Source organism: Rhipicephalus microplus, chromosome 5 (assembly GCF_043290135.1).
Source record: "Rhipicephalus microplus isolate Deutch F79 chromosome 5, USDA_Rmic, whole genome shotgun sequence".
Taxonomy (NCBI): Eukaryota; Metazoa; Arthropoda; class Arachnida; order Ixodida; family Ixodidae; genus Rhipicephalus; species Rhipicephalus microplus.
The window spans coordinates 182437719-182458832 of record NC_134704.1 but is presented as its reverse complement, the minus strand read 5'-3'; the positions used below and the strand labels follow the sequence as shown (position 1 = coordinate 182458832).

The following is a 21114-nucleotide window of genomic DNA, read 5'->3' as shown; positions in this document are numbered from 1 at the left end:
TATATATAAATATATGCATATATATATATATATATATATATATATATATATATATATATATATAATATAATATATATATATATATATATATATATATATATATATATATGGCAGGCCATGGTGGTTGAGTGGCCGTAGCGTTGCATATAGTCAATTAGATCCTCCGTGAGCAGTCACAACGTGGTTTATATCGACATATCGGCCTAGAGTCTGGCCTTCATTAGGATTGAAGGTACAGTTTGTTGGTGCTCAGCTTTATACAATCTCAAATCAGAGAGAAAGAGAGAAAAAAAGACAGAAAAAAAATAAAAAGACAAAAAAGAAGAAAGGGAAAAAAGACAGGAAGAAAAAAAAGAGAAAAAGAATATAAGGTGGACTCCTTCCGGGCGCCCCCACTTTCACATCCCCCTCCATCTCTCTCCCTTTTCGCACTTTCACCTTTCTGATATCAGCGGTCTGTGTATGCTTCCTTTCACTAACGCATTCTTGCCGACCAGACGGCGCCACCTGGCTACAGTGTACTGTTCTAGTACACTGTATCCTGGCTCTGGCGGTTCGGTGTGGGGCAAAAAGAGCTTTTTTATGATGTTTAAGTCTTTAACTACTCAGTGCCCCGTCGACATTTCGTCGTAAAACGAGGTGTACTGCGTATGGAAGGAAGTGGAAGGAAGAGTGAAAGGGGGGCACCTGAAGGGAGTTCCCCTTATATTTTTTTTCTCTCTTCTTTTTTTATTTTTCTTCTTTTTTTGCCTCTTCTTTTTTTTCTTCTTTTTTTCTTATTTCTCTCTTTACCCCCCTATTTCCCTCTGATTTGAGATTGTATAAAGCTGAGCCCCGACAAACTGTACCTTCAATCCTAATGAAGGCCGGACTCTAGGCCAAAACGTCGAAATAAACCACGTTGTGACCCCTCACGGAGACTTGACTATATCCATATATATATATATATATATATATATATATATATATATATATATATATATATATATATATATATACATATATATATATATATATATATATATATATATATATATACACCAAGAATTGCAGGACGGGCAAAACGAAAACATTTAATTTTTCCATTTTTCCTACGTTTCAGCCGGGGACCGGCGTTCATCAGGGAAAACACGTTACAAAAATGCGCTTTTCTTAAGTAAGCGTGGTATATCAAGGGCCCTTGACACGTGAACTATCACTATCACGCACTATCTACTGTGACGTGGTGAGTAATGAACAGCAGAGAATGTCAAAGCACTGTCAAAGAAAAATTATGAGAATTCATGAACGGTGTTTACATCAAGTATATCACATGAATAGCAGTTTGAAAAGTACAGTGATATCTACAAACGAAACTATCAAACCCATACAGCAAATCACACGCACACAAAAGACAAAAAAGTATAGCAGAAAACGTTCAAATGGAACAAGATGCGTAACTAAGAATTTGATAGGGCACAAACAGAATTCATGATACAAAGTCAAGAAATTCGCTGCACCAAAAAGGTGTAGTAAAAATCTGCGTGTACAGTGATTATGAACATACTGTGATAAAACCAGAACTTATATCTGCACCGAAAGAAACGTCACTTTGCCTGGTTCTTCATTTATACCAGATAAGATCGCGTTGAGCTTGTGTATCAGAAATGACTCGCGCAGTTCCCTATCATAGTGTGAAGGGAAACCTGATTCCAGTATAGTAGCTCTCAGTTTATTGAATGAGTGACTAGGAATGTTAACGGGCTTAGATGAAGGTAGATTGGGTAGGCTTGTGGCATGTGACTTATGGTCATTAAAGCGCAGTCTAAAAGGTGTTTCAGTATGTCCGAGGTATTGGAGTTTGCACACAGAGAATTCAAGCATGTACACAATGTTGCTTGTGTCGCAGTCAAAATCCCCTTTAATTTGTAGGTGAAAGTTTGATGCTGTACTCTTAACCAAAGTGGTCGTCGTCATAAGGTTACAAACTTTGCAATGGGGTTTGTTGCATGGATGAGAACCAGAAAAAGTGGTGGTGCTAATCCTTGATGAGGTTAGTATGTTACGTAAGTTCTTCGATATGCGTTATACCACACGTGGTGGATCAGGAAAGATTTTTTTAAGGTGATCACTCTGTATTAGTATGTTGTGATGCATCTGAAGAATGCTGTTAATGTTTGGTGCTGATGCGGCGTGTGTTAAACCAGGCTCGTGCTTGAGGGTGCGGCCTGCTTCTTCCGAATAAAAATTTCCTTACGGTCAATGTCCTCAGCCCGTTTAATAGCATCGTTAATAATTTGTGGTTGGATATTTTTGTTTCTGTAGGGCCTCCCGAAGTTTGGTGCAGTTGTCTGTAAAATCTGAATTGTTCGAACATATTTTCTTAAAACGCAGTGCTTGACCATACGAGGTGGCCGTTTTGCAGCGCTTTGGATGTGAACTATTCAAATGTATAAACAACTGCCTTTCCGTAGGTTTTTGAAAGAGTTTAGTTGTCACTTTGTTAGCACGTATAGTAACCGCGACGTCAAAAAAATTTATAGCTGTGCTTGAGTATGGTTCTGAAAAAGAGATGGTGGGATGAGCCTTGTTGAAGTCTGCAATGAACGACAGAAGTTCTGTCTCTCCATGCTGCCAGATCAGAAAGACGTCGTCAATATAACGCTTTTAATAAAACGGTTTGAGACTGCGTGCGTCTAAGAATTTATCTTCGAATTGGCCTATAAAAATATTTGCACAGCTTGGTCCAATTTTCGTACGCATAGAAGTGCCGCTAACCTGAACATAATGCACACCGTCAAATTTAAAATTGTTCCATGTGAGGATTAGTTCCAGTAACCGCGCTAGTGTGTTGCTGTCCACCGTTCTGTTGGAAAATGTTTCTTCATAAGCCTCCAATATTGCTTGAATGCCATCAATATGAGGGATGTTCGTATAGAGTGAGGCTACGTCTAGTGTCACAAGCAAGGAACTAAGTAGCACGCCACAGTCAGTGATGTCGAGCAAGAAATGGTTTGTATCTTTGAGGTATGAATTGAAAGTGGGTGGGATATCTTTAAAGAGATTATCAGCGAATCTAGACACTGGTTCAGTGACGGTGCCAATAGCGGAAACAATAGGTCGGCCAGGATTGTTTACTTTGTGTATTTTTGGCAGGATATAAAATCGCCCCGGGATGGGGCTAAGGGGGATTAAGGGGCGTATAGCTCTCGTTTGTTTTGTCTTCATTGACAAGGTCTTTTATGGTATTGGAAACCACTTCCTTGAACTTCTCTCTCGGATCGTCATCAAGGCGCTTGTAGAAATGGGTATCATTCAGCTGTCTTTGAATCTCAGTAGTATAATCAGACTTATTCATTATTACTACAGCGCCACCTTTTTCAGCTGGTTTGATAATTATGTTTTTGCGATCTTGCAGCTTATGGAGGGCTTTTTTCTCAGAAATGGAGATATTATGTTTAAAGTACGTGGGTTTCTTATAGGTCTCCAGAGTGTCGCCTTGTACTGCTGAGATGTAGAGATCGAGAAACTTGTCATGTTGTGTTGGAGGCGTCCAGTTCTCGCGGGATGGCATGTACGAAAAAGATGGTCGTTCATGAAAGCATTCTCTTAAGCATAGGTTTCGTGCAAGATTATTCAAATCCTTTGCCAGCTGGAAATCGTTAAAGCCACCAGTGGCAGGACAGAAGTTTGAACCCCGAGCAAGTACCTCTAATTCCGGTTAGGAAAGAATAACCTCAGAAATATTGACAATGTTAGTGGACGTATTTGCTTCTTTATCATCAGAATCCGCTATTTCTTTTACAGCCGTCTCAGGAAGTAATTTGTCGCGGAGCAACTTCTTAGCCTTTTTTGAGTGGATTTCAGCGTATTTACTTTGTTCGTATTCGTTGAGGGCCCTGATCTCTGTAGTACTCATCGTATGCGAGGCGCGTAGTTGTCGCTCAGTGTTAACTAATGCTTCAGAGGATTTTTTGGAATGGTCGATCACGACACATGTTAGGTCTAAAGAAGTATTTGTTAAGATTCCATTCCATTTCTCCCTGTTATGACCCGACATTTTGGAAGTTGCTGGTTTCAACGAAAGTCGAAGCCCCTTAGGTACCGTCGAAGCAGTTACATAGGTACCAAGTGTGGACGCGTGGAGAGCATGGCGGATTCGTTTTTCAATAACTTTCCTGATTTTACAAAAAACTCGAATAGTTTGATAGATTGACTGTCGGTTGGGATACTATTCCATTATTAGAGACCTTGCTGAATTTAGCACTTCTAAGTTTGTATGGGTGTGAAGCAGAAAGAGTGACAGACCTTTTTTTGTGGTGGCTGCGTCTGCAAACTTGAAGCGTTGTTTGGAGAACACTGGCGCTCTGTCTTTTGACACCCGCTAAGAGAGTCACCGGTGCGCTGGTCTTGTGCGGGAGACGGCCGGGTGGCGTGCGCTTGCTTTGAGGAACTGTTCAACTGTCCAATGAAGGAGGGACTTTTTGTGTGTTGTTTCTAATCACATGGTATGCGGTTGAGCGAAGCTTGCTTCGGAGATGTGCTGCGTTGCTGACTGCCCGAAGGTTAACTTTGTTGTTGGTCCAGGGATGACAGCAGTCGATCGGGAGACTTCTGTTTTCGGGAACAACTGGTTGCGTGATCAAGCCATGAGCAAGATACGACGTTGCGCATGTAACAAAGACAGAGTTGTCGAATATGGCTCGTCATCAGTGAGACTCCCTCGTAGCTGAGATGTAGGCCGTCAGCAGCGAAAATACGCGCAGATGGGAACCACTCAAAACCGTGGTCCAGAAAAAATAAAAGACGAGAGTGGCGGCGAAGATCTCTCAGGCGGTGGTTAAATTCACATGCCTCTCGGTTGCAGTGTTGTACAGTCGCAGTGTTACGGTCGCCACGGCGACGATTGGTACATCGGGGAAGGACCAAGCTTGCATGTATCCGGTGTATGACAGGGCGTTCCGAAGCAATGAAGTTCAGCAGGTCTCTGTATTTGTCAAACGCCACACGATCGGTGTTGCGGGTGAGGTCATTAGTCCCGACGCTGAGGATAAGGGTCGTTGTTGACGGTGGCACGAAGTCCAGTAACGCACGTACGTCGTCGATGCTGGCGCCACACTGTGTGACGAAGGCGGCACTGCCTTCTCGAGCCGGGTCGAAGTGCTGGTAAAGGTACTTTGTTTGGGTGTCCCCTAACGACAGTTTAAACCGCCATCATTGGGAACTTCCACAGTATAGTTTTCGTCGCCATCCGTTCGGGATCCATATGCGTAAGGTATGAAGAAGAAGGTGTCCTTGGATCCAGTGGAAAAATACCAAGAAGTGGAGGACGCGCAAAACGAAAACTTTTTATTTTTACTACGTTTCAGCCGAGGACCGGCATTCATCAGGAAAAACACGTTACGAAAATGCGCTTTTCTTAAGTAGGCATGGTATATCAGGGGCCCTTGACACGTGAACTATCACAATCATGCACTATCTACTATGACGTGGTGAGTAATGAACAGCAGAGAATGTCAAAGCAATGTCAAAGAAAGATTATGAGAATGCATGAACGGAGTTTACATAGAGTAGATCACATGAATAGCAGTTTGATAAGTACAGTAATATTTACAAACAATACTATCAAACCCATACAGCAAATCACACGCACAAAAAAGACAAAAAAGTATAGCAGAAAACGTTCAAATGGAACAAGATGCGTAACTAAGAATTTCATGGGGCACAAACAGAATTCATGATACAAAGTCAAGAAATTCGCTGCATCGAAAAGGTGTGGTAAAAATCTGCGTGTACAGTGATTATGAACATACTGTGATGAAACTAAAACCTAATTCTGTGCCGAAAGAAACGTCAGTTTGCCTGGATCTTCATTTATGCCGGATAAGATCGAGTTGAACTTGTGTATCAGAAATGACTCGCGCAGTTCCCTGTCATAGTGTGAAGGGAAACCTGATTCCAGTATAGTAGCTCTTAGTTTATTGAATGAGTGACCAGGAATGTTAATGTGCTTAGACAAAGGTAGATTGGGTAGGCTTGTGGCATGTGACTTATGGTTATTAAAGCGCAGTCTAAAAAGTGTTTCAGTATGTCCGATATCTTGGAGTTTGCACACAGAGCATTGAAGCATGTACACATTGTTGCTTGTGTCACAGTCAAAATCCCCTTTAATTTGTAGATGAAATATTGATGCTGTACTCTTAACCAAAGTGGTCATCGTCATATAGTTACAAACTTTGCAACGGGGTTTGTTGCATGGATGACAACCAGAAAGAGTGTGGTGGTAATCCTTGATGAGGTTAGTATGTCGCGTAAGTTCTTCGATCTGTGATATACTACACGTGGGGGATCAGGAAAGATTTTTTTAAGGTGATCACTCTGTATTAATATGTTGTGATGCTTCTGAAGAATGCTGTTGATGTTTGGGGCTGATGCGGCGTGTGTTATAACCAGGCTCGTGCTTGAGGATGCGGCCTGCTTCTTCCGAATAAAAAGTTCCTTACGGTACTTGGCGGTCTTTGCAAGGGGTTTAAACTTCTGTCCTGCCATTGGTGGCTTTAACCATTTCCAGCTGGCAAAGGATTTATATAATTTTGCACCAAACCTACGCTTAAGAGAATTTTTTCATGAACGGCCATATTCTTCGCACATGCCATCCGGCGAAAACTGGACGCCTCCGACACAACATGAAAAGTTTCTTGATCTCTACATCTCAGCAGTACAAGGCGACACTCTGGAGGCCTATAAGAAACCCACGTCCTTTAAACATAATATCTTCATTTCTGAGAAAAAAAGCCCTCCATAAGCTGCAAGATCGCAAAAACATAATTATCAAACCAGCTGAAAAAGGTGGCGCTGTAGTAATAATGAATAAGTCTGATTATACTACTGAGATTCAAAGACAGCTGAATGATACCCATTTCTACAAGCGCCTTGATGACGATCCGAGAGAGAAGTTCAAGGAAGTGGTTTCCAATACCATAAAAGACCTTGTCAATGAAGACAAAACAAACGAGAGCTATACGCCCCTTAATCCCCCTTAGCCCCATCCCGGGGCGATTTTATATCCTGCCAAAAATACACAAAGTAAACAATCCTGGCCGACCTATTGTTTCCGCTATTGGCACCGTCACTGAACCAGTGTCTAGATTCGCTGATAATCTCTTTAAAGATATCCCACCCACTTTCAATTCATACCTCAAAGATACAAACCATTTCTTGCTCGACATCACTGACCGTGGCGTGCTACTTAGTTCCTTGCTTGTGACACTAGACGTAGCCTCACTCTATACGAACATCCCTCATATTGATGGCATTCAAGCAATATTGGAGGCTTATGAAGAAAAATTTGCCAACAAAACGGGGGACAGCAACACACTAGCGCGGTTACTGGAACTAATCCTGGCATTGAACAATTTTGAATTTGACGGTGTGCATTATGTTCAGGTTAGTGGCACTTCTATGGGTACAACAATTGGAACAAGCTATGCAAATATCTTGATGGGCAAACTCGAAGATAAATTCTTAGACGCACGCAGTCTCAAACCGTTTTATCATAAGCGTTATATTGACGACGTCTTTCTGATCTGGCAGCATGGAGAGGCAGAACTTCTGTCGTTCATTGCAGACTTCAACAAGGCTCATCCCACCATCTCTTTTTCGGAATCACACTCAAGCACAGCAATAAATTTTCTTGACGTCACGGTTACTATACGTGCTAACAAAGTGACGACTAAACTCTTTAGAAAATCTAGGGATAGGCAGTCATATCTATATTTCAATAGTTAACATCTAAAGCACTGCAAAACGGCAATCCCATATGGTCAAGCACTGCGTTTCAAGAAAATATGTTCGAACAATTCAGATTTTACAGACAACTGCACCAAACTTCGGGAGGTCCAACAGAAACAAAAATATCTACCACAAATTATTGACGATGCTATTCAACGGGCTGAGGACATTCACCGTAAGGAACGTTTTATTCGGAAGAAGCAGGCCACACACTCAAGCACGAGCCTGGTTTTAACACACGCCGCATCAGCACCAAACATCAACAGCATTCTTCAGAAGCATCACAACATACTAATACAGAGTGATCACCTTAAAAAAAAATCTTTCCTGATCCACCACGTGTGGTATAACGCAGATCGAAGAACTTACGTAACATACTAACCTCATCGAGGATTACCGCCACCACTTTTTCTGGTTATCATCCATGCAACAAACCCCGTTGCAAAGTTTGTAACCTCATGACGACGACCACTTTGGTTAAGAGTACAGCATCAAACTTCCGTCTACAAATTAAAGGGGATTTCGACTGCAACACAAGCAACATGGTGTACATGCTTGAATGCTCTGTGTGCAAACTCCAATACATGGGACATACTGAAACACCTTTTAGACTGCGCTTTAATAACCATAAGTCACATGCCACACTCCTACCCAATCTACCTTCGTCTAAGCACGTTAACATTTCTGGTCACTCATTCAATAAACTTAGAGCTACTATACTGGAATCAGGTTTCCCTTCACACTATGATAGGTAACTGCACGAGTCATTTCTGATACACAAGTTCAAGGCGATCTTTTCCGGTATAAATGAAGATCCAGGCAAACTAACGTTTCTTTCGGCGCAGAACTTAGTTCTAGTTTCATCGCAGTATGTCCATAATCACTGTACACGCACATTTTACTACTCCTTTTCGGTGCAGTGAATTTCTTGACTTTGTATCATCAATTCTGTTTATGCCCCATGAAATTCTTAGTTACGCATCTTGTTCCGTTTGAACGTTTTCTGCAATACTTTTTTGTCTTTTTTGTGCGTGTGATTTGCTGTATGGGTTTGAAAGTTTAGTTTGTAGATATTACTCTACTTTTCAAACTGCTATTCATGTGATCTACTTGATGTAAACACCGTTCATGCATTCTCCTAATCTTTCTTTGACATTGCTTTGACATTCTCTGCTGTTCATTACTCATCACGTCACAGTAGATAGTGCATGATAGTGATAGTACACGTGTCAAGGGCCCTTGACATACCATGCCTACTTAAGAAAAGTGCATTTTTGTAACGTGTTTTTCCTGATGAAGGCCGGTACCCGGCTGAAACGTAGGAAAATAAAAAGTTTTCGTTGTTCCCGTCCTCCACTTCTTGGTATTTTTTCACTGGATCCAATAACACCTTCTTTTTCATTTATATATATATATATATATATATATATATATATATATATATATATATATATATATATATATATATAATTTGCCTGACAGAAGTTGCGTCAGACGAACAGAAATTATAAACTGAACATGCATGACTTAAAAGTGAACACTCTCAAAAAAGGGAAGATTGTTCAATGTCCCATGAAGTTCCCGTAAACACATTTTAGCTTCACAGGAGAGTGCAGCAGACCGGTAAGTGCTGGAGTTCTGGTGGGCGAGGCTGACTGTTGCGTACTGGAAAACACAAGTACACCTTGAACGTTGAAACTGCAGATGATGAAACTGATTGTATACTTGCGAAGAATGAACGTGGGGCGAAGGCTTTGGAGCACCAGTGGCATGATTTGCGTAGGCATCGTGCTCTTTGCCTTGATTGGTACTCATGCAGTGCCACTTGTCTGTGTGTTTGTTGACCAAGACTGATGCGGTGATTTCTGCGTCCTTCCGTAATACAGGGTGTGGTTTTGCACCTTCGTCGTCGCTTTGTGTCCTGTTGTCTGAACAGCTTTGATTGTAGATTAAATCTTGATCTCTTCTGGAGAAAACTTGTGCGATGTTCCTTTTTACGAAAATGTCTTGAATTAGAATACTTGTTTGTCTGAAGCAAGACATATTTAATATGTCGTCGCTTCACTTGACCCGTTTGTAGACGCCTTTATTTATTCCTCGAGTGTTCTTCCAAAGATTTTTCCGTTCGTAGTCATCCTTGCTGGTGTAGCCCATGGAGATTCTGTTCTTCTAAGGCTTGATTCTGCAGGTATTGATGGTGTTCATGTGGAAGGAGCTGAGGTGGTAGCCGTTTTTGACAATGGCGCTGATTTTCTGGGCAACTTGATGTGGTGTCCAGTAGGCAGATGGTAGTCAGTGGACTGTTGTGCTGAATTTCGGGTAATGAAGGCTGTGCGCTTGAATATACTGGAGACTCTTCGGAGGCCCTTGTGACGCCATTCCTAATGAACGCTTCTGGCTCTCGGCAACGTGTGCGATTTGATGGTTCCGAGCCTCCTGTGTTGTTAAGACTCCCAGGTGTCCGTGCACTGGATGGTGACACCGCAGCAGGCGTAGTTTGGTACGATTTCAGTCGGAAATGTTTGTCTTTCTGTGTAACTAACGAGTTAGGCTGTTCTGACGCATGCATCTGCACAGAAGGACCAGAGCCTAGCCGAGTATCTTCAGGGTTCTTCACCTCTTTATCAACCTTTGTAAGCATGTGAGATGTGAGGTGAGCGCTGTGAGCAACTGAAGAGCCAAGCGACGGAAAAGTAGGAGGTGGTCGAAGTGCGCGAGATAGAAAGTACTGTGGCAAGGTGCCTCCCTAATGTGAGTGCTATGGTGCAGTGATGACGTAAAGGTTGGTTTTCGATCGGACAGTTGCAAAACACCCTGCGGTGGAGGGTACACTCTTCCTGCAAACAGATCTGGCTGCCTTTCAGTGATAGGGCGCTTTATTGCTCTTGTTTCAAACGCCGATTCATTTTTGGTGTCCCAATCCATGAGCAGTGCTTCTGACTGTGGTGACCGAGTGCGATTGTTTCCAGATGTTTGGAAATAAATGGCAATAAGAAAGTCTTCATTATAATCGCGAAAACGGGCGATCATCTCTTCTTTAATCTTTTTTCTTGACTCGTCGTTTTGAAACATGTGGCTGAGGTAGAATTTGAAAGCCTCACAGGAGACGTAGTCGGTAAAGTTGATGCTCATCTCCTGTTCCGACCAAGATGCAGCGGTGGGGTGGAGCTCGAAGAGGTTGAACCAGTCTTCTACGGGCCGATCGTCCGCTGATCCGGTGTACTTGGGAAAGTCAAGGTCAGCAGATGGTTCTGACATGATGCTGGTCGATGCGTAATGTTAGGCGCTTGTACGGTAGTCCATGTCTGGTGACGGTGTCTTGCGGAGAATGGCGTCGATGATGAGACACTGATGAAGGGGCTGGGAGGTCTTCATCCTGCCAACTCGTGTGACGCTATGATGACTGGGAGACGTGGCATGGCTCATATGCCATGTTTATTCCACTCTCACTTCTTTCTCCTCTACTTCTCCTAACCATCTCTACCTTCTTATATCATATATATATATATATATATATATATATATATATATATATATATATATATATATATATATATATATATATAGTCCAGTAGATTTTCCGTGAGCGGTCACAACGTGGTTTATTTCGACGTTTTGGCCTAGAGTCTGGCCTTCATCAGGATTAAAGGTACAGTTTGTTGGTGCTCAGCTTTATACAATCTAATCAGAGGGAAAGGAAAGAGAAAAAAAGACAGAAAAGAAAAAAGGAAAATAAAAAAAAAGAAAAAAAGAGAAGAAGAGAAAAATAATATACGGTGGACTCCCCTCGGGCACCCCCCATCCTTTCTTCCTTCCACTTCCGCCTTCCATTCTTCCCTCCGCTTCCCCCTTCATCTCTCTCCCCCTTCTCCCTTTCACCTTTCTGATGTCAGCGGTCTGTGTATGCTTCCTTTCGCTAACGCATTTCTCCCGACCAGACGGCGCGTCCTGGCACTGGCGCTTCGGTGTGGGGCAAAAAAGAGCTTTTTTAGGACGTTCTAAGCCTTTAACTACTCGGAGTCCCGTAAACGTTTCGTCGTAGAAAGAGGGGTGCCGTGTATTGTGACAGAGGCTGGTAAACGGGCATTTTAGGAAGTTCTAAGCCTTTAACTACTCGGCGCGCTGTCAACATTTCGTCGTAAAAAGAGGGGTGCCCCGTATTGCGGCAGAGGCTGGTAAGCGGGCACAATGCGAATTCCTTGCCAGCTTCTGGATTACGCGTGAAGTGCGGGCCTCCCGGCTGTGCACAGGGTTGCTGTTGGGCATGTCATGCATGGCACAATAGATTGGGTAGTAAAATAAAACAGAAAACAGACGACAGCTGCACTTGGGAAGTGTAGTTACACTTGCAATTGTTTTAAGTTGTCCAGTGCCCTTCGTAGCTGCAGTGCCGTGAACTCAGTTACTATTTTCATTATTGCCGTTATTGTTTTCTAATGCTTTAATTGCTGCAAGTGTACCAGGATTCTCATTTATTCCTCTATCGAGGGTGTTAAATCGGTGGATAACGTATGACTGTCGTTGTTCACGTTCTTGATTTGATATAAATCCCGTCTCTAAGAGCGTTACTGATAGTTTGTCGAATGCATGGTCGAGAAGATTGAGATGTTTTGATAGAGGTAGACTTGGGGCTGATTTCGCATGGGCTCTGTGATTATTGAAGCGAATCCTAAAAGGTGTTTCTGTTTGTCCGATGTACTGCATACCACAAACGTTGCATTCAAGTAGGTATACCACATTAGAGGAATCGCATGTTAGGTTTCTTCTTATATTAATCGAAAACTTAAATTGCGTGCTGGTTGCTTTGTCTGTTTCTCGCATCGCCTTACATACAAGAAATCGTGACTTTAAACAAGGGCGGCATGAATTATTGGGGGGTGATGTGTTAATTTGGGAGTGGACAAGGGTGTCTTTGAGGTTACGTGGTCGTCGGTAAACGACGCCTTTAGCGGATGGGAATGCGCGTTTCAGACGTTCACTTTGTTCCAGAATGTTGTAATGTCGTTTAAGGATTTTGTTTACATTGGGAAAGTTTGTGCTGTAAGTCAAGCAGAGGTTTGTTCGTTGTGGGTCTTCTCGTGGTGGTCGCTTCATAAGTAAGTCTTCACGCTTTAGTTTTCACGCTTTTTGAACAGCGTCATTAATTACATGTGGGGGGTATTTTTGTTTCTCCAGCATAAGTTTTAGCCTCTGTGAGGTCGTGTCAAAGTCAGCGTCTCTAGAGCAGATTCGCTTAAACCGGTGATCCTGGCTGTATAGAATACTGTTTTTACAGTGGTGTGGGTGGTCACTTTGGTAATGGAGGTATTGTTGTCGATCCGTTGGTTTGCGGTATAGGGTTGTAGAGAGCTTCTCTTCTTCTATAGTTATGGTAACATCAAGAAAATTTACGGTAACTTGTGAGTATGTGTGTGTGAAGTGTATGTTCGGATGTACAGCATTGTAAGTGTCGATAAAGCTGTGAAGTTTGTCCTCACTGTGGGTCCAAATAAGAAAGATGTCTTCTATGTATCTTCTATATAACATTTCTTTCAAGGAACTTTTTGCAAGAAATTCAGATTCTAGCTTTCCCATAAATATTTTGGATAATTAGGTGCCAGTTTGGTGCCCATAGCGGTCCCGCTGATTTGTAGAAAATACTCTTGGTTAAACTCGAATGAATTTAATTCGAGGACCATCTTCGTCAAAGTTGCAATGGCAGTGAAATCTGGGGTGTTATATTGTGTATGATTTGTGTACATGTTTTGTAATGCAGCTATGCCGTCATCGAGAGGAATATTTCTATATATTGAAGAGACATCAAGAGTAACAAAGTACGAGTTTTTCGGCACACAGAGACCTGCAATGTCTCGACGAAAATGTGTGGTCTTTTATGTACGACGCGAGGGTGCATGGAATGTGGCTTATTAGTTTGTCCACGTACCCTGATAAGGGTTCAGTTTTTGTACCGATGCCTGATATGATTGGTCGACCTGGGTTACCGGGTTTATGAATTTTATATATATATATATATATATATATATATATATATATATATATATATATATATATAAATTTATATATATATATATATATATATATATATATATATATATATATATATATATATATATATATATATATATATATATATATATATATATATATATGAAAATAGATGCGCTTTCACATAACAACTTTTTGATTGTGCCGACGTTTTGACGGGAACCCCGTCTTTTTCAATGCATAATAATATTAACACATGTTCCTTGTCTTCTTATAGCCTGTCGAGACAGGAGAGAAGGGGTCAAAAGAAAAGTAAAAACAGAAAAAAAGAGAAAAAAGAGACAGAGAAAAAAAGAAGAAGAAACAGCGAAACGGGGGGAGAAACATTAAATAAAATGTAGAAAATTTAGGAGAAGAACCAAGACCGACACGGCGTAATTAGAAAGGGGCAGCATCTCAACAGAGTAGGGCAGAGGTAGATGAGCAGTGTCATCATTTTCAACAATACCTCCCCCGCACCCACTCTTCCCCAAGTGGGCAGTGTGCAGCCTTTCTTGTATTTCACCTTTTGTGTAGTCCGCTGGCGGCTCGTTCCTCTTTGAAGTCCAAGACAAGTTAATGGGGCGAGCTTAAGCGCTTCGAGTGCGTGCTGGTGGCGTCGGGAGGAATGTAAAAACCGGTGATTGAGGCGCCACCATCGATATTCATTATACGCAATGGCTCCTTGTCAGTGAAGGAACTAAATGTGCGTTAAAATTTAAAAAAAAAATAACAGGGGAGGGGAGGGGGAGACTGTACGACATCCGGGACAGTCACCACACAGTTGCGGCTCATTGGGAAGACATGCGCGCTTGTATGAAAAAGTTAACGAAACCAACTAGCTGTCAGCTCATTGTCAGCGAAGGAACAGAATGTGCGTTAAAACTTAAAGAAGAAAAAAAAGAAAAGAAAAAAGGCGGGGGGGGGGGGCGTACGACATCCGGGACCACTTATCTGTGCGTTCCGGCTGTGCTTGATGAGACAAATCATTTCTATGTTGTCAGATGCATACGCCAAAAGCTTTGTTAGCGGGTAATATAATTGCCGTAATGAAACCGGACTGATTAGAGAGAAGCGTTTGCGCCTTTTAGCGGTCGTAACGCTGACAGAGTGCCTGGGTGTTCATTTATTTTGTATCTTATTGTGTTAAATTTGTAGATAAAGTAAAATTCCCGCTGTTCCCGTTCTCTGATTGTTCGAAAGTTGTCTTCTAGTAGTGTAACCCTGATGTCATCAAAGCTGTGGTCTTTTGTTGTGCAGTGTTTTGAAAGTGGAAGGTCTGGCAGGGATCGTACATATGCCCGATGGTTGTTGAATCTAATTCTAAACGGAGTGTCTGTCTGGCTCACGTATTGCTTGTTACATACCCCACATTCCAGGAGGTATATGACGTTGTCTGAGTCACAGTCTAGTGCACCTCTTATCCTATGCTTAAATTCCGGGTATATATATATATATATATATATATATATATATATATATATATATATATATATATAAGAGAAAAAGAAAGAGAGAGAAATTCGTGCGTAAACATCAAAGACACCTGGCATACCTACCTAACAGAAGAGTGTTTTGCAGTTCCGTGGCAACTATCGTACACCTGAAAAGCACAAAACAAGAAAATTGTCAGATTCCACGTACAGTGGGAATTGATGATATGCGAAGCGCGAATGAGAAAGGTTGATGTGTCATCCTAAATTCAGCACAACTTTACCACGTGGAGGTAAATGGTGTCGTACTTGACTTCCTTTTAATGATTATCATGTTTGGACCTGTCATTTACATTCGTCAAGTATTCACGTCACGTGATACCACATTTAGTACATGTGGAGATAGTAAAACGGCCGCGAGCACGTTTTCTGCGTGGTATGTTATCATGTTCTTACATGACACGTGTGTCAGGATTATCATGTTTGCACCAGACATGTACATTCATCATCCATTTACGTCACGTAACACCAAATTTGGTATATCTGGAGCTAGCTAGGGCCGCGAGCGCATCATCATGAAGGGCACAATATACTCCAATGTAGCGTTGACGCGCGCGCCCGCTGGGCACAGCGACGCTACGTTAGCAAAATGTGAGCAGTCTATAGTCTGACGCCTGGCGCGACCAGCGTCTGTCGGCGTGGCCCGGTGGCAACCACCGCGAAATACAATATGCTTCGTTTGGCACCGATGCGTTAACCATACAACACTGCGTCACCCTTTTTTCGTGATGGAGGAACGCTGGACGCACTGAAACGCACATATGTCAAAGCAACGAAGCGCGGCGCGCGCCTGCGGGTATATGGCTGGACCTGTGCCTTGCGTGGCAAAGCTGGCGTTACCCGACGAAATGAACGCCGGTGAGCACGCGCGACGCGTCAAGTCTAAAGGCATTGGCACCTTCACTGTGGCCTGTATTCATGTTCTCACATGACACGCGTCTTCATGATTGTTATGCTTGCACCAGTCACAAACCTTCTTCATTCATTGACGTCACGTAAGACTAAATTTCATACACGTGAAGCTATGGAAACGCCCATGACCGCATCATGAGCGTTGCATGTAGTCATCTTGTTACATGACAGGCATCTGATGTTTATTATGTTTGCACCAGTGTCATACCTTCGTCATTCATTCACGTCCCGTAATACTAAATATGGTATGAGTGAAGCTAGCGAAACGGATGCAAGCGCATGACGAGTGTGGCATGCATTCATGTTGTTACATGACACGCATCTCATTATTATCATGTTTGACCAGTCACACACCTTCATCATCTAATCACGTACCGTAATACCAACTTCCGTATATGTGACAGTAGCGAAACGCCTTCGAGCGCATCATGAGCTTGGCATGTAGTCATGTTGTTACATGACACGCAAGTCATGATTTTCATGTTAGGGTCTGCTGCCTGTGCTCCCCATGCAATCATGTCATACCATACCCGTTTCGCAACATGCCATGTGAATGAAACCACCGCAACAGCTCCATGACCATGAAATGTAAATCATGGCATTGTTGACATTCATGTTATGATTTTCATGTTATGAATTGTTAAATAGATTCTTCATACAGTCATGTTATGCCATACCAAGTTTCGTATCGATACCATTATGGAAAAGGCCAGGAGAGCTAAATGTCGTAGGCGGCTAGATAGATAGATAGATAGATAGATAGATAGATAGATAGATAGATAGATAGATAGATAGATAGATAGATAGATAGATAGATAGATAGATAGATAGATACGCTTGAACTCACCGAAGTTCTCAAAGAAATCTTTCGCATTTAAATAAAAAGAAAAGATTGCCTTGTTGGGCTCATTTGGCGTTCGGTAAACTGGCGATTCGTGCAGAAAAACAGCTATGTTAGGACCTCCCCCCGTCGGCTGCAGACCCGCCGGTTGCTGGATCGAATCCCAGCTCCGGCGGCTGCATTTCCGTTGGAGGCGGAGACGTTGTAGGCTCGTGTGCTCAGATTTTGGTGCAGGTTAAAGAACCCGATGTGGTCGAAATTTCCAGAGCCCTCTACTACGGCATCTTTCATAATTATATGGTGGTTTTGGGACGTTAAAGCTTACATATCTATCAATCAGGACCTACCCTCCCCCTCTTGGTTCACTTTCTTATGAATCCTATCCTGAATCTGCGCGTTGTCGGGACTCATGTGTGAAAACGATTTCCAGGTACAAATTGTCGGCAGATTCCGAGCACCTGGAAATCGACGTAGCGAAGCATGCGGAGGGAAGTTGACTGTGTAGCAATTTTTTTATATAGCAACACGTCATGAAACAGCGCTAAATAACTCTACAAATGTTGCATGCACAGACATATTGTCCCGACGTCGAAACAGAGGTCTTGCGGCAGAAACTGAGACACCAGAAGCAGGTAGGTTCTTTTAATAGAACGCGCAAGAGAGTTCTTCTTTTTCATCCATTTCATAGTACTTCATGGCACATGCACAACTGTCATTGTCTTTCTTTTTGACAAGCACGTGACATTTGCCTCCCTCCGAAAGAGGCATCGTCCCGATGCGCAACCTAGGCGCTCTACCAGGCGTATGAAGTGGTCGCGTCAACTGGATAAGTACGGTTTCATACGCACGACGTGTACGACTTCGGGTAAATGATTTTGACGCTTAGAACTACAGTCAGTGTCAGGAACAACTTCATAGTTCACGTCGTTCAAGCGCCGCGTGACGCTGTATGGGCCAAAGTATCGTCTTAGCAGTTTTTCCGACAGTCCACGTCGACGTATCGGAATCCAGACGCAGAACTTGTCGCCTGGTGTGTAGCTAATAAACTTGTGTCGGGGGTCGTACCGTTGTGCATCTTGATGCTGTTGATGACAGATGCGCACACGCGCGAGCTGTCTGGCTTCCTCGGCGCGCTGAGTGAACTCTTCGGCGCCCACATGGATGTCGTCACACTCATGCAGCAACATGGCGTCCAACGTTGTCGTGACTTCGCGACCATAGATCAAACTGAACGGCGTCATTCCAGTGGTTTCTTGTCGAGCGGTATTATAGGCAAAGGTCACGTACGGCAATATCTGATCCCAGTTTTTATGCTCTGTGTCAACGTACATGCTGATCATGTCTGTGAGGGTCCTATTGAGGCGCTCTGTCAGTCCGTTTGTCTGCGGATGGTAAGCCGTTGTTTTCCGGTGAGCTGTACCGCTGAGTCTGAGAACCGACTCCAAAAGTTCTGCGGTGAAGGCAGGTCCTCTGTCTGTGATCACTGCTGTCGGAGCGCCATGCCGAAGGACGATGTTTTCGATGAAGAACTGAGCGGCCTCTGCTGCTGTGCCGCGCTGCATAGCTTTAGTCTCCGCACAACGGGAGAGGTAATCGGTGGCCACGATTATCCATCTGTTACCTGTTGTGGAAGTTGGAAAGGGGCCCAGAAAATCCATTCCAAGCAGAGTGAACGGCTTCGCTGGTGCTAGGACTGGATGTAAGAGACCGGCTGGCTTGCTAGGAGGTGCTTTGCGTCTTTGGCAGTCGGTGCAAGTTCGCACGAGATGGTTAACATCAGCGGGTAACTTTGGCCAGTAGTACTTGCATCGCAGTCGGCACAATGTTCGGGTGTAGCCTAGATGACCAGAAGTTGCTTCATCATGGCACGCTTCCATAATTTCCTTTCGAAGAGAGGCAGGCACGACGAGCAAGTGCGGGTTGCCGGTTGGTGAGAAGTTTCTCTTATAGAGAACATCATTTCTCAAGCAAAAAGATGGCAGTCCTCTGGCAAATAACCGCGGCACGTCCTTACGTCGTCCTTCTAAATATTCAATGAGTGGTAACAGCTCGGGGTCACTGCGCTGCTCCTGTGCAATAGTGGCCGTGTTGACGACTCCCAAGAATGCCGCGTCGATGTTTTCGTCATCACGACCGACAGTCTCCACTGGCGACCGTGAGAGACAGTCGGCGTCGGTGTGCCGCTTCCCAGATTTATAGACGATGGTCATGTCGAACTCTTGCAGTCTTAGGCTCCAGCGTGCCATACGGCCAGATGAATCTTTAAGGTTGGTGAGCCAGCACAAAGAGTGATGGTCGCTAACAACCTTGAAGGAGCGGCCGTACAAATATGGACAAAATTTGATGACCGCCCACACCACGGCGAGACACTCCTTCTCGGTAGTCGAGTAGTTCTTCTCCGTGCGAGAGAGAGTTCTGCTGGCGTAGGCTATTACTCTTTCACAGCCGTCTTGCCACTGCACCAGAACGGCACCTAGACCTACATTGCTGGCGTCAGTGTGAAGTGCTGTAGGGGCTTTCTGGTCAAAGTGCGCGAGGACTGGAGGTGTTTGCAGGCAATGTCGTAGTTCATTGAACGCCATTTGCTGTTGTTCACCCCAAAAGAAGGGGACTTCCTCACGTGTGAGTCGTGTCAATGGCGCCGCAATAGACGAAAAGTCCTCAATAAATCGCCGGTAATAGGCACACAACCCTAAAAAGCGTCTCGCGGCCTTTTTGTCGCATTGTGCAGGAAATTGCGCTACGGCGTCTATTTTGGCCGGGTCAGGTCGAACACCCTCGTGACTGACGACGTGGCCTAGGAAGTTGAGTTCGTTAAAACCAAAATGACATTTTCCGGTTTTAAAGTAAGGCCGGCCGAACGTATGGCTTGGAGGACGGTGAATAAACGGCTGAGATGTTCCTCGAATGTTGCTGAGAATACAATAACATCGTCGAGATAGACCAAGCATGTTTGCCACTTCACGCCTGATAGTACGGTGTCCATGAGACGTTGAAAAGTGGCTGGCGCCGAGCACAACCCAAAATGAAGCACCTTAAATTCGTAGAGGCCGTCGGGCGTCACGAAGGCCGTTTTTTCACGATCTCTCTCGTCGACTTCTATCTGCCAGTAGCCGCTTCGGAGGTCCATTGAAGAGAAATAGCGCGCATGACGCAGCCGATCGAGTGAATCGTCTATGCGGGGCAGTGGATAGACGTCTTTCTTCGTGACTTGGTTCAACTTGCGATAATCAATACAGAAGCGCAAGCTGCCGTCTTTTTTCTTGACCAAAACCACGGGGGACGCCCAAGGACTTTTCGAAGGTTGTATGACGTCATCCGCGAGCATCTTGTGTACTTGCTTCTGAATCTCCTCGCGCTCTTTCGGAGACACACGGTAGGGGTTTTGCCGAATTGGTCGCGTGTTGTCTTCAGTAATGATGCGGTGCTTGGTCAATGGTGTTTGCTGTACCTTTGACGTACGCGAAAAGCAGTCTTCGAATTGGTGTATAAGTTCAAGCAGGCGCTTCCTATCAGAGGGCGGTAGCGTAGAGCAGATGTCCACCGACAAAGTTGTCGAAGCGGGGACAGCCGCGTCATCTGGTTGCAAGGTAAAACAATCCCCGGCTTGGTCTACATCGTCGTAGTAGGCAATTGCGGTACCCTTCTGGATTTGACGGCGCTCGTTGCTGGAGTTTGTGAGCAGCAATTCCGCCTGTCCACCAGTAAGCGCCAGGACGCCCCTCGGGATGGAAATGCCTTGCGTGAGCAAAAGAGTGACTATGTGCTCCGCTATCACATCTTTATAGCAAGGACACCCACTGGACACCGACACAAGGCAGCAGGATCTCGGTGGGAGTGTCACATCGTCGGCTATTCGCAAACGGTCGCGTGGTTCTTCACTGCTGTTGTCGGCATAAGGATGAGCGCAAAACGTCACCATACGTTGAGGAATGTTGATAACAGCGCCATGATCTTGAAGAAAATCCATGCCCAAAATTAACTGTTTACAGCAGTCTGGCAACAGGACGAAAGTGGCCACGAAGCTAGAATCTCCGATGCAAAGTCTAGTGGTGCATTTACCCGTGGGTGTCA

The 21114-nt window shown here is 43.9% G+C and overlaps 1 protein-coding gene across 2 annotated transcripts in view; it reads right to left on the bottom strand.

The window, feature by feature from the left end:
* The window catches only part of LOC119173605 (venom metalloproteinase BumaMPs1), a 513062-nt gene that overhangs the window by 262808 nt on the left and 229140 nt on the right, over positions 1–21114 (bottom strand). For both annotated transcript variants that reach the window (XM_075896273.1, XM_075896274.1), the window contains exon 9: positions 15354–15397. In XM_075896273.1, coding sequence (XP_075752388.1) covers positions 15354–15397 — 44 coding nt within the window. The remainder of the gene's footprint in view (positions 1–15353; positions 15398–21114) is intronic.